At 38.2% G+C, this 14,455-nt stretch overlaps 1 protein-coding gene across 3 annotated transcripts; it reads right to left on the reverse strand.

Moving 5' to 3' along the window:
• Nucleotides 1-2,367: 2,367 nt before the first annotated feature.
• Nucleotides 2,368-14,119, reverse strand: DEPDC1 (DEP domain containing 1). 3 transcript variants are annotated; one of them, XM_072042099.1, is made up of 12 exons: nt 13,972-14,119; nt 13,313-13,578; nt 12,535-12,685; nt 11,244-11,362; nt 10,677-10,807; nt 10,297-10,344; nt 8,770-8,910; nt 7,440-8,279; nt 6,634-6,806; nt 5,408-5,584; nt 4,946-5,131; nt 2,368-3,236 (listed from the first exon to the last, which is right to left on the reverse strand). In XM_072042099.1, the coding sequence occupies exons 1-12, from the start codon at nt 14,014-14,016 to the stop codon at nt 3,096-3,098; spliced, it is 2,418 nt and encodes an 805-aa protein (XP_071898200.1). In that variant the 5' UTR covers nt 14,017-14,119; the 3' UTR covers nt 2,368-3,095. The 3 variants fall into 3 exon arrangements, with proteins under 3 accessions (XP_071898200.1, XP_038039016.2, XP_071898201.1); XM_038183088.2 differs by having other exon boundaries at nt 7,419-8,279; XM_072042100.1 differs by lacking the exon at nt 7,440-8,279.
• Between the last annotated feature and the right edge of the window lie 336 nt (nt 14,120-14,455).

Raw genomic sequence — 14,455 nt, forward strand, 5'->3', positions numbered from 1 at the left:
TCAATTTGCCTATTTATTCAAGGTTTTGTTACATTTCTGTCAAAACCTCAGAAGGGAGCGTTAAGTAATACGGATCAAGCACTCTGAATAATGAGGGCAGCCAGCTGAAAGCTAAATCCTAAGAAATGTGAGCTTCTGGCCTGATTAGCTTAACTGGAACACAGATACACACAAGCTAAAGCATTTACGCAACACTTAGGCTGAAAGTAAGTAGAAGTTTAGGCAGGTACTGAATGTTTAGAAGCCGTCTATAGGCACTACAAACAAACGTCCATCACCTGCTATGTAAAGTGTAAAGATCTACAGGGCATCAAAGTATTTACTAACATCAGCTGAGACTGGGCTTACCTTGGTTTGCCACTTTCAAAGTCTTCCACATAAAGAACACCACATAATGCAAAAGGGGCATGATGCCAGGTGTGCTGCAGCCACCAGCAAGTAACTCCCACACCCCTGTAGGCTAACATGGGCCTGATTTGGTATTTCACATCAATTTCTTCACATAGGAACGAAGCTAAACATCCACAAAACAAAGGTTGTGGGAGAAAAGTTTTACCAAATACTGCTTTAGGCTAAAACCTTTTAGATTCAAGTGCACAGGAACAAAATAGGATGCAAAACTGTAACCTTAATTATTGTAGGACAAGTTTCAGGTAGTAAAATGAAAAAAGACAATGACAATGAAGCCCTTTATTCTAAATAAAAAACAAAAAAAATCCAGGTAGAGACAAGTAGTTGAGATTTACTTTCATTTTAATTTTTATGATTGGTTTTATGACAATTCCTGTAAGAACCAGCATGCGCAAATACCATAGAAATTCAGCTCGTCTTTGGAATGGAGAGACAAAAAGGCACACTGGACATGCCTACACTGCACAGCTCACAGCTCTGAGATAACCGAACAAGATAACCACCAAGAAGCTTGCACAAAGGAAAAGTGCTTATCACTAAAATATCTGATTCCATGAAGCACACAAAGGCTTAATAAAAAAAAAAAATCACAAAAATTAAAGTGGAAATAAAGGTGGACTTCACAAATCTTTTGTCTTATACGGTCCAACATTGCAGAGCATCCCTTTCATTTTCCTGCAAATACAGAATAAGCAAATAGTTTTATATCTAAATGCAATGTGTAAAACAGACACATTCCTTGTAAAATGCAGAGTGGTTTCAGGGTATGGCACATGAGTGATTGTGGTATGAGGTTAAGGAAGCCTTCAGCTGAAGGCAGCAGTGGAAGAAAGCAGTATTAAAGCAGTATTGTGCAGCACCAAGCCCACCCGAACAAGCTTCAGTTATGCTTGGGGCAGGACACAGCATGGACTTGGGGCCTGAAAACTAAGTGATCAGACAACTCTCACAAATTTTCAGCACAGCAACATGCACAGACTTAACACTGAAGACCCTGAATTGCATACATATACACGTCTGACTGAAAACCCAGCACCACCAACACTTACAGATTTACGTTGTTCCTGACTAGTAAGGAAGGTCTGGTGCAGTATTGGAACATGGAAAGAAAACACTGGATATTAATGAGAATCTACAGAAATTATTTTATGTGTTGGCTTCACTCCCCCGGGAATATTCAGCTACACTACCTGAGAGTTCAAGTGCATTACTTCTCATCTCTCCCCTGTCTAACCATCCACAGATGTGGATGCACCATGACCAACACTGCTTTTAAGCCCCGTTATCACCTTCACCTTGTCCTCTCAGTTATGGTTCAGATGGAGTGGCAGGTCCATTAATGCTCCTACTTGCAGCACAAATTCTACAAAAGCCTTACAAGGCACAGAACTTGGAACTGCTCCAGCACGTAATGGTGATGCTGATTGCCAGCAGCGATATCCATAGGTCCCACTGTGCAGCTCACACTTATGTCAGCCGATGGTTCTTCCTAATCACAGCTTTCCAAAATAACAATACTTTTATATAAACAATGTTTCACTGGAACCTTAAAGGTCCATATTTTTTTCTATATTACATTATTTTTTACCCTGTTAAGAGAAAAGGGATTTTTTCATTGAATTCTAAATTTGCTTTAATTGCCCTGGTTGTACCCACACGCTCTCAGCGTCTCTCTGGGGATACAGACAAAAGGTTTTCAGGATTTATCCATTTGGATACCAATATGGGAGAGAAGAAGCATCCACTTCTCTCCAAACCCACTATTGAGCACCAACAACATTTACCACTTACAACTTTTTAAGTTGTCCCCCCCATATTAAGTCAGTATTTTCATAAAGAAGATCCCAAGTTGTTCTCACAGAAATATCCATGCAGATAGACCTTGTGGGGGGTGGTCTTGGTCCCATCAGAATTAACCCTGAATTCCAGATTAATTTCAGAAACAACACAGGGAAATGTCGTGTATTATGATTCTATTCTTAGTCACATCTCACATACTTCTCAAACAAAACAACAAGTTACAGGTGGTATCAGTACATCCAAAATAAGCATTCCAGGAAAATATCAAACATACCTAGCACTTTTAATATAAATAAATATATATGGAAAAAAACAGATTTTACAGATGAGAAGAAAATAAGTATTTTAAGGAGGCAGATAATTTATTTATGGTGAATTTCTGGCTCCCCTGAAAACAACAAAAGCAACTTTTAAATTAGTCCGGAACTTCAAAAATATTATTTTGCTTACAGACAAGTATTTTGTGAAAACAAGGAAGGCACTTATCCACACCAAACAAATAATTAAAACTCCACGCAAACTATAATTAATGGCACAAATTCCTGAACAAAAATTAAAAAAAGTTGCAATATGCATATCATTAGTTTCCCACATGAAAACCCTGTATACATTTTTTGGTTACCAATAGCTTCATGCTTATTTTCACATTTATTCTACTGAGCACAATACGTTGATTAATTTGTAAACAGATAAATATTTCTCTTAGAAGTCATTTAAAAGTAACCTCCAGAAAAATGTTATTTTGGCACTTTTCAGCATAGTGTTCATGTAAACATTTCTTCCTTCTACATAAGCAACCACTACCAAATTTGCATAGAAAGCACCCCTTGGTAAAGTCATTCATCCATTCATTAAGTAAACATGCAGCTGAAGTATGGTTAAATTTAATATCTCAGGCTACGAAATTTTGGTTTTCTTAGGCTAAGCATTGGTTGTTTGATGGTAGGTTTGTTCTCAAACAGTATTGCTTCGCTTTCTGTAGTTGGAAATCTGTTCTGGTAGATCAGAGGATATTCCTTCTGAAACTAGAAAACAGGCAGAAGAAAATTATTAAAAGGCACTCCACTAAAAAAAATAAAACCCAACTGTTTAGGACTTGAGCATGAACCACCACGCACAGATATGTATCAGCAGCAAAACTATCAGTATGCAAAGTATTTCTGCTGTGACACTTGGCTAAAGCTGCAGCCCTTTGTGCTTATAAGTTCACAAGTGATAAACAATGAATCAGGTGGAAGTAGTTTTGTCAGGCACTTCATCTTCTGTTGAAATGAGAAAAGCTTCCAATCTTTCCAATCTCATTTTAACCCCAAGGATGTTTACCTGTTGACTGGAACAGTGCCAGCAGACACTGTACTGCTCTACCTCCAGCCAGCAACTACCTGCTGGCATCTCCACTAGAAATGACAGTCTGCAGCTGCTCACAATCATGAATATTAGTTAGCACAGCTTATTGCTTTTGTTACCATCTTTGTGATTCTGAAAGTTATAACCAGCTTTTACTCTCCAAGCAAGGCAAGACAGTCACCCATTTGAAGACACTGTCAGCATTGGTATGTGTTCTGTTTATGCCTGGAAAGCTGTCTTTCAAAAAACACAATGATAAATGTTTCAAATAACTGGAAGTTCAGGTTCAGCAGATTTTTGAAGGCATTCTCTCAGGAAAGAGAGAATAACTACTTAAACTAGGGGAATTATTTTTCAGTTCCTGCAGATGCGCAACAAACAGAAATATCTGGCTTTGGAGATGTTTTGATCATATTGACTGTTTCTTATGTAAGGTCAAGTTGGAATCTCAAGTAGGACTCACTCTACTGAAAATCCCACCATTTGTAACATTTGGTGCTGATGCAAGTTGGATCTAACTCCCCCAGGAAGTGGCATGTTTGTGGCATTTGTCTTTCCCCTAATCAAATTATCAAAACTATATACTCACTCCAAAAAGCTGTGATTTATCATGCCACTAGTTATCCCTGCACAAATGATAAGACAATAACAGAATTCCATGCATTTTAAAAATAACTTTGCTAATATGTGGTCTTTACAGTATAAACTGCTTGTGGTTGTCAGTGGGAACTCAAACATTTAAATACACACTTCAAGTTTTATTGTTAATTAGTTTATTTCCTTCCTCCCTGCCTTGCCTGCTTGAAGTGCTGCTGTGCATCACTTCTTACTGCTTGCTTACTCAGAAATTTAGGTTTCAGTAACTGTAATTAACTATTCTTTTTTACATGCAGGACGTTTCAATGAACTCGAACAAAAGGCCTGTCTTCTGAGGCTTGAAATTGAAGCTATTACACTGAAGTTTTCACAACACGTGAAAGTCAGTGTTGCAGAAGCAGGGGGAAGGGGCATCAGAACAAATGCACTTGCTTTGAAAAGCTGCTTTTTCAAATTTGAGTCACAAGACTTGCTTAGGAAATTCTAGGACAAGTACAATACTATTCAATTGGTCAGAGACACTTGCCAAAGGTTTTCTTAAAAAGAAAAAACCTCCAGTAGGAAATCCTGCCAGAGTTGCTGTGCTTTAGCTTTACTATTAGGCAACGTATTAGCAGGCTATAGAAGTGACAGATAATCTTGAACAATATGCATGTTACAAAACAAAGCTAATTCCACAGAAAAAACAAGCATTTCTCTTTCTAGTCTGCTCACATTCTGTTCCGCCTGTCATAGCTGAGCCCCTTCCCTCACAGGAATGTTCTCAGAAGTAAATATCCACCTTTCTTACCTGCTTTAACTTCTTCTTTTTGTCTTTTACAGACAAGTTCTTATCTTTGATAATGTTCTCTAACAGCTCTGCCACTGCAGCTTGAGATGTAGAAACCTTTTGTTCTTCAAACTCCTGAGGAGTTATTTGTTTGCAGTACGAGTATGTTGGCAATATGGCACAAATTTCTTCCCTTGGATATTTGCCCTGAATTAAATAAAAATAAAAATCAAAGAAAGGTCTACACGGTCAAATGACTATACACTACCTTGGTAAGAAGCTACCTTACTTAACATCCAAACTTCGTGGCATCACAAGTTGCAAGGCATTATAAAGTAGCTGATGTTTATGATTGCACCAATACCTTAAATAAAAGTTTGCATTTTAAATACTTTGGGTTTATTTGCAGTTTTCCCATCCCACCCACATAAGCAAATACTCTGCAGCTAGCAAAGATACTTGAACTTCTGGCATGTCACCAACCTGAGCCATCCTCATGTATTCTATGTGATCTTGCACTGCAACCTGCAGGTAAGTTGGCACTTTAAATATTTCTTGTTGGTGGTCCATTAGAAATGAAACTAATCGTGTAGAAAGTAGCTCATCAAGATCAACTTCTTCTGCACAGCATAACACACATCGAGAAAAGGTCTGTATCATCTAGAAGTGTTTAGCAGATCGTTAGTATGTGCAGTCAGGGATTTGTCTTCCTTCTACTCTATACAGTGGCACAACAAGTTCTCCAATACCAACTTTCTTAAAGTAATCTTAAAAGAAATTACTTTAAGATTTACTTAAGAAATAAACTAAAAAAATGTAATATTTTCCCCCACAGAAAAATGTGCATATTCAAGTAGCTATCTTGAACTAGGCGAGAAGACAGAAAACACACCTGCACAGCCAGCCTGCCCAAGATCTAATCTACAACAACAACCAGTTTCAAGTTTTTTTTTAAATAAACATTTTTAGAGTTTCCCTATTTCTGGCTTTTATCAGGCTATTTTAAAATAATTTGTGCAGGTAACATTGTTGTTTAATCTTATTTGGCACAAGTACTACAGCTGTCTTCCAATAGTCGTTCCAATAAAAGCTTAAATTCAGACCCAGAAGCTACTCTTTAAACTCACTAGGCTTCCTCCTTCTGGAATGGTTTAAGTCCTAATCATAAGAGACGTTATCATGTCCCCTGCCCTGGAGGTGTTCAAGGCCAGGCTGGACAAGGCCCTGGGCACCCTGATCTAGTGGGTGGCGTCCTTGCCCATAGCAGGGGGTTGGAACTGAATGATCTTTAAAGGTCCCTTCCAAGCCAAACCATTCCATGGTTTTGACTTCAAACACAAAAATATTTATCCCAAGAAAGGTTGTCCACACACACTTTGCCACCTTTTAAGCTTAAACAGCAGCTGAGTGATAAATCAGACTGAACAATCATTTACATTCTTTTAATTAATTATTTCCCTCCTCCTGACAAAATAAATATAAGCAACATCAATATTTCAAATGTATTAGGATGGAGATAAAGTGCCTGCTGCAAGCCAGATTTTTTTTTAAGTGTCATGGAAATGAAAAATCTGCCCATTAATCACAATTTAATTGTGTTTAATTACAGCAAGCAGAGAACCTTAAATCCTAATTACTGCTAGTATTCTCAGCATTACTTCAGCAATATTTTTAAAACAAGAGATAAACTGCAATTATGATTCTCCTACCAAAGAGCGTGTGCCCATCGCATCGTGCAGTCGTGGCATATCAACGTTTTCACTGATTCGAGAGATCATACGCATCAGGAGCTGCATCTTTCTACGATTTGGTGGTGGAAGCAACAAACAACAGATCTGTAGTGCTTCGACAGCAATTCTTTCTAAGTGAGGCTGAAGGAGATCTACAAGTTAATTGTAAATACAGCTATCGTTAAGATTTGAATCAACTTTCAGGATTATTTTTTATTCAGCAAAATAACTCCCCCTCCTCCCAGTGCAGACAATTATGGTTCATAGCAATCAACCATAACACTGTAGATCAACATTAGATGTCCTTTTTTTGCATGGGCATCCCCAACTCACTTCATCATGATAAACTGCTTGTACAATCAAGGCCATAATGCGATGAAGAAATGACCCTAATGTTATTTCTTAAAGTATTTTCAGAAAATACATTCCAAAGGTTGTAAAAAGACATCTTCGATAGGCAGGTCTGTACAAATTCCTTTCCTTACTCTGAGACAGTGCCTAGGTCAGAAGTTCCATCACTTACCTGATAAATCACACTTGAGAATGCAAAGACACTACACGCTACTATTTGTTAGCGGAGGCATGAAAGGCTACATTTAGGCAGTACAACTTAGCAACCAGGACTTGTTTTTTAAACCCACAAGTTATATTATATAGATACCAAAAAAAAACACAACAGTAACGGTGTCAAAGAAAGTAAGGAAGCAGAGATTAGTTAGTCAACATGATAAGCCAATACAACATGCTTTGGAAAGCCATCTTACTTTGCGTGCCAGTCAACATACAAGAGTGAGTGAAAGAGTATTCTGAGAGCTCTATGGTACTTTTGCAGAGTCTCTTGCTGACGGTGATATCAGAAACCTCAGTCCTGATGTCCACTGCAGCATTTGGTTTTCTTTGCCCACAAAGTTGAGACGTTGGCTTTACTGTGATTTCGGCAACTGGTATATTGATGCTAGTACAACTTTTGGAGTTCCTGCTGCCAAGTAAACTCTGAGACCTGCATATTTCCTTTGATCTATGATTTTCATCAAGTAGCTCTTTATCCTGAAGAGTTGAGGCAGACGCTGTCTTCACACCATAAGTTTGGTTTTGGTATGTGTTATCAAAACCAAACGCCAATGCGGAGTTGGCTTTATGCTCATATGGTAGTGATTGGTTTTTACTTCTTATGCCCAAGACTGTGTTCACATCAGTTTGCCTGAGGACAACTGATTCTCCTTTATTACGTACACTTGAGGCAGTACCTCCAATTCTTTCCAAAGAGTAACATCTTGTCCTGAACTTGAGAGCTGAATCTTTTTCATTCCTGAAACCTGAAAGATTTTGACAACTTCCTCCTATTAGATTATCAACACTGCCTTGTTCACTTCTCAGTTTATATTGTTGCAATTTCTTGGCACATTGTTTTTGAACAGCCGACTCTTCTGCAGACCACTTCCTGGAAACTTCATATTCTTTCTTCTTTTTCTCAGGCTCTTTGCAAAGTAGGCTTAGAAGAAGACATTCAGTTGACTTGAAAGAGTTCAAGTGAAGAATTTTTGAAGGTTGTGGGTCACATGTCTCATCTTGGACAGAATGTTTTCTGCTGCATAGATCTGGTATTTTGATGTAGCCACACATAACTATCAGAAAATGAAATATATATATTAAGATGCAAGTGATGTGAATAAAAACAAGTCCAGAAAGAAATAAAGTTGCTAACCGAACAGAGAAGACAACAAATATAAGACACTAATTGACTCAGTTAGTAAAATGTAAGAAAAATTTAGCTCAGCCCAAAAGCAATCTAGCACAATAATTGCAACCAACATGCAAGGATAAAGCAAGTTAACAGACTGCAATAGTGAGGGACAAGGATGAGCACATATTTCCAAGTTATGGTTACCGAATATTTAGAAAGTTAGTTCAGACAGTAATTTGCGTAGAATGAGATACAATTGCATTTCAATTAATATTGTAATACAGAACGACAGCACTGATGATATTCCTCAGATTCCAGTTGCCATACAGACTAAGGGGTCAAGGTCCACTTTGAGATACAGATTTTTTTTTTTCTCCCAGTTGATATAAACTTATAGCTTACACTTAGCTTATTTCTAAGTTCATACATACCTAAAATATTAACAAAAAGTTCATAGTATTCAAAAGTAAGTAATGGTTCAGGGAGATTGAGAAAATAATCAGCAACTGTTCTGAACACGTCCCGTTCAAACCCACTGTAAGTTGGTTGGTTCATGTCATTATTTCTAGGCCCTAAATAGAAGCAAAGAAAGAAAATTCACAAAGTTTTTATTCTCACAATTCTACTGAAATAACAGTATGAGTTTATTCCTGTAGGAATGACCGTTTCACAAGAGAACAATCATGTCAGCAATACACGTACAATTGTAGTTCAGCACTATAGCATTTGTAAGCAGAAATAGTGTAAAATATTCTATGAATCCACTGAGTTCTGCTCATTTTTAAGAGGGTATTCCACACCAGTAATATAACTCATTTATGCTCTTTATATAAACCTCAAAATAGTCACAAGCCTTCTTGCATTTGCCTTCGTTTCACACAAAGACCAATTAGATCTAAAAACAGGACTGTTGTGGGGGTTAAGGAAATCAAATGCTCAAAGAGTAGTACACAGCTCTGTTTTCAACTTTGATTTAAGTCCATTCACCAAGCTCTTCCCTGTGCTGCTTTTCCAAATAGTGCTCTTCATGAAAGAGGCTCTATGTTTTTGAGAATGCAGCTGAAGAAAAAAAATAAATGTAATTTTCACAAGAGTGTACCTTGCAAACTGGACTTCTGTAGCCACTCTAACATTGACTGGACACCTACCACAGCCCCCCTGAACAGCTGGACATACACATAGATGTATAAACCCTCACCATCCCACTATGCCATAGCCAGTGCAGCTTTCAGAGGAGCTAATGAAGGCAATTGCCAGGGACAGGGGCAAGGACACGTATACAAGGAGCTCATCATATCGCATTTCATTGGAGAGGCACTCATCTAACACTTGCATGCCCTGTTAGCCATTTAAAGAGAGTTAAAAAAACCCACAAAAACTAAAAAAAATAAAAAGGTCAATATAATTATTCCATTTCTTCAAAATCTTTCCAAAATTTGCTTCATAAAGATGCAAAGCTTACATAATCGTGATCTGCATGTGTTTGTAATGCTATTTCTGAAACATCTGACAATGGAAGCTTCAAAGGCAGCTAGACATTGAAGTTTCATAAAAATTGACTGAGTATGGTGATTTTTATCACACAAATGAAGGAGAGAGTCTACTGGTACCACTCAGGTCTACTACAGTACAAGCTAAAGAAAAAAACGCTCCTTTTTTAGCAAGACAATTCACAACAGACAGCCATTAGAAACTCGACTTCATTCAATTCACTGTTTTTTGCTAGAGGACTGATATCTTGATTGCCTTAAGCATAACATCTCTAAAGTATTTGCTCTTCTTTGTTACATTTCTGCGCAGTAATTTGATACTAATTGCTTTCATTGCTTCTCAATATATCAAGGCACTTCCAATTATTTGAATTTTGAAAATGAAATTCACGATTGGCCTTAATATGCATGTATATTTCACTTTCAACTTTCAAAATAGGTTTCTGGAACTTAAAAGCTATTACTTACAGTACGCGAGGCATTTCATAGCCGACAACACCCAGTGAGGGAGGTCTTCTAAAATGCACAACATACATATGTTATTTATACATAACCCCAAAGACTTAATAATGAATACAACTAATCACAACCATGTATTAAGTGTGTCAAATAAAAGCTCAAACATAAAACTAATTTTAAATATTACTATGCACATGTATTTAACATGTGCTTACAGATTAATGTAATACACCTACAAAACCCTTTAGACAAGCACACTGAACTGGACTCTAGTTTGGAAAAGCAAGTGTATGAGACAGGCTATGAAACAAACTACCTTAGTCAAGTACTATGCTGTTGTAATTGCACCATCCAAAAACTTTAATCAAAACTAGAAAAAAAAATCTTACCTGATTTGTTCTGTAGAATAACAACCCCATGTTTGCTTGTGTTAGTCATATTGTATATGACATACTCAGGAACTATCTGTGTTGGCTGCAAAATTTCCTCCAAAGATGGGAGGCCTAAGATGGTTTGCAAACTGCAGGGAGGAAGAAAAGAGACCTTGACTAAAACTTTTGTTAATAACAAATGAAAACAGATTCTTTGCGTTTATTCAAACAACCATTGCTTGATAAATTGAGTTGCAGTTTCATAAAATTTCACTTCCAGAAGAGAAGTTTGTGGACACAGTTGTTCCTGGGACAAACACCAAAAACCAGTAGGAACAGGGAGAAGAAAGAGCAGCTGTGGTGTTAAATTATATTTTAACACCAACAGCAGTACATTTCTTAAGTACAACAATCCAATATTAGAAAATACATTAGAAAGCATATATAAGTAGTAGTTAATAAAAATATTCACCTTTAAGCATGATTTTAAAAAGCTCACATAGTTTGCAAGTCAAAAGCTTCATTGGGCCACTATAAACAGAAAGCATACGCACAAGAAAGCACCTTTTGCACTTTCTTACTTACTGTATTAGAATGATATTTCTCCAAATTTCTTGCACATATTCCTGGCTCATTTCCTTCCTATGCAGTTCATCTTCTTTGTTCTCCTTTGTTATATCTGGTTCTGTTTTTTCTAAGTTTTCCTGAAAATTAGTGGTTTATGAATGTTATACTGGAAGAAGCCATTTAAGATAAAGAAACACACATCTTTCTTGAGAACATTAAATTCCAAAGCATGATCTAGGAAGTAACCTTAACAGTCTCAGCACTGCATGAAAGCATGCACAATTAAAAGGTTAAAAAAATACACTACAGAAAATGACCTAATCAAGACTTTCAGAAATCAGCAATTTAAAGAACAGAAACAGATCAAATCCAAATGTGTTAATAAGTAAAGGATTCTTCTGTAGGATCATAATCTAAATTCACAAAGTATGCACACACACAAGTCTGAAGAGAACAACTCGCTAAACAGTTGCATTCAATCTTTTTGAAAAAAAAAAGAAAAAAAAAAAGAAACAGAACAACTAGATTTTTGTCCTAAATGGAAAAAAAAGTTAAGTTTCAATATTGTAATGGTCAATTCAAGAACTCCACCTTCCAGCCCTCCCAATGCTCTAAAACATTGTACTAGGGATAAATCTGAACTGAAGGAGACAAAGCCACAGATCTGTAAGAAAACAAAAACCCCTCCAATACTGATGGAATGAGATGCTGAATTGCTTACACATATGTACAATTAAAGCTATGTAAGCCCAGACCATTTAGATGCAAAACTGACTGTATACTGTGATGGGGGGAGGCCAAGTGACCTTTCTTTCTTTCTTTCTAGTTCGAAAATGTGGCAGCACTATTAACATTCTCTCCCTGTATTTTCCTTCCAACAGACCTATTGTCAGTAAGTTGAAAAATAGCTTCATATAGGAGTTTAATTAATATCTTGTGTCAAATACCCAGCCCCTTTTACTTACTGACCACATTTCAAAAATGCCATGTTACATTTCCAGATGTTTTACTTATATGAGTTTTGCTCGAATATTTATGTATTGGTTAATTAGATCTTTCTGTACATACAAAAGAAACAGAACACATAACCAAAGCACTTCACTATAAAATATAGCTGCGTCTTGCTATCAAAGCTACATAAATGTTCTATTTCACTTTCTAGAAGAAATCAACAAGTTATTTCTTCAGCTAGAAGGAAGATGACATGCAGTGCAACTAAAAGATGATTGCTTCTAGTTTTTTGTTTTGTTTTTAAAGGATAAGGCAAATGAATGGCAATTATAATTACATAAGAAACATAAGTTACTACCAGAGAGTCCAGTAATTCATGTTTTTTAACAGTTCTCCTGGATAAATGTGGCAGTTTAAAAAGTCTTTCTTTGTCTCTAGAGAACGCTTCCAAGTTCTCCTTTTCTCGACGAGAGCTTGGTAGAGGTTTAACTGGAGAGGTTGAAGGAAATCTGTAATTAATAGGAGAGACAGCAAATGCATTTAGAATAAAATGCTGTAAATATATAAGAATCCATTTACCCCAAACTGTGACTTACAGATTCCATAATATCCTGAAGAGAATTCAAGAAAAATGACTATTTTTTTCCTTTGTTAAACACAGCCATATTATAAGTTAGCTTTGGGCTACTCTTGATTCCAAAGTCAAGTTGAAGATGCTGAGATATTTATACAGCACTCATACCAGACTTTGAGAAGCAAGGGCCATTAATACCTTTAAATTAAGGATTTAGGCCAGGCTTTGTTTCCCACTTTGGCTTCCTGTGAAATGTATAAGAGAAGTAAACACAGGACTGGTAGCACAGCACAGAGCCACTACAGTAAGTTCTCTTTGCCTGCCCCCCCAAGCACTTGAATGCAGCACACATGCCAAGTAAGAAATTTGGACAGACGTAAGTGCGAGGGCAGCCCTCAGCATGCAGGATCTATGGTCTATACTGCAAGACCGATGAGTGAAATGGTACTAATAATTCACTTTGGCTCAAGCAGTTAAACCAAAGTGAGATTTTTTGAGAGCTTTAGCATTAAACCAAACTCTCAAGGAAAAGACCTCTCTCAGCCGGTCTTCATTTCAGTACCTGTATAGCACGCTGTTGTCTTCTAAGTCTTCAGATCCCCATCGTCCTTTTATATCCTCAATGACGTGATTCTTGAGAAACTTCCTCAGCAGCTGGACAGTCTGCTGCCTGCTCACCTCCGGCCCGAAGTTGCTGTTGCTCCTCAGGACTTGGTGAAGCCAGTCCACGGCCTCTGAGGCAGTGAAGCAGCTCCCGTGCTTCTTGAAGCGCTGCCTGTGCTTCCGCAGGGGCATGCCCGCTCGGAAATACCTGGTGATCTCATTCCACTGACGGGAAGGGTGAAGAAGAGAGGATTAGGGCTGAAGTGTTAATAATAAAAATCAATAAAAACAGTAAGAGTTAGCAATAACCGTGTAAATAGTAGCAATAGTTGGCGATAACCGTATACATAGTAGTTAGTAATGGTTAGTAATAGCCATATAAATAAAGTCAGAGCTATATTGACAAACACCAATACCTACAATAAATCATTATTAGTGTCGCTATGCCCGCAGTAGGCTTTAACCCCAACTTTAAACTAAACTCCACGAGCGTTTTACGCAGGGTTTCGCCTCATGCCCGTCTACGTACTGACAGGGCAGCCCAGGGAGCCGGCGGCTGTCGCGACACAGGCAGCTATCGCGACATAGGCGGCTATCGCGACCCCCCCCCTTCCTCACCAGCCTGGTGGCGCGGTAGGGGCCGGGGCGGGCCTCGCCCTCCATCCCCGGCCGGGCCGAGCCGAGCCCCCAACGGCCGCGCCGTTCGAACGCGCCGCGCGGCTCCCCATTGGGCGCCTCGCGTCACACGGGGCGGGGCCGCGCCGCCTCAGGGGCGCTGAGGTGGAAGTCAGAGCCCTGCGCACCTTCATGAATTACGTATTTGTTAATAAAAGGCCCAAAAAATAACTTAAATTGTGTCACTTGGTTTTCAGAGCGTTTGCACAGACACTGCTCCAGGTGCAGCACAGCACATCCCCGTGTAGCTCCCACAGCAGCCCAGCCACACACACCGTCAGAAGAAAATAAGAACCCCCCCAAATCTGCTAACATGTTTCACAGTTTTTAACACACTTTAACAGTTTTTAACACACTTTCTCAGTTTTTAAGTGTTTTTCCTTTCTCTGGGCCTGTAGAGCACATAGACTTGCTTGTTAAGCTGGAG

The sequence above is a fragment of the Anas platyrhynchos genome, chromosome 8, assembly GCF_047663525.1.
Source record: "Anas platyrhynchos isolate ZD024472 breed Pekin duck chromosome 8, IASCAAS_PekinDuck_T2T, whole genome shotgun sequence".
Classification (NCBI taxonomy): domain Eukaryota; kingdom Metazoa; phylum Chordata; class Aves; order Anseriformes; family Anatidae; genus Anas; species Anas platyrhynchos.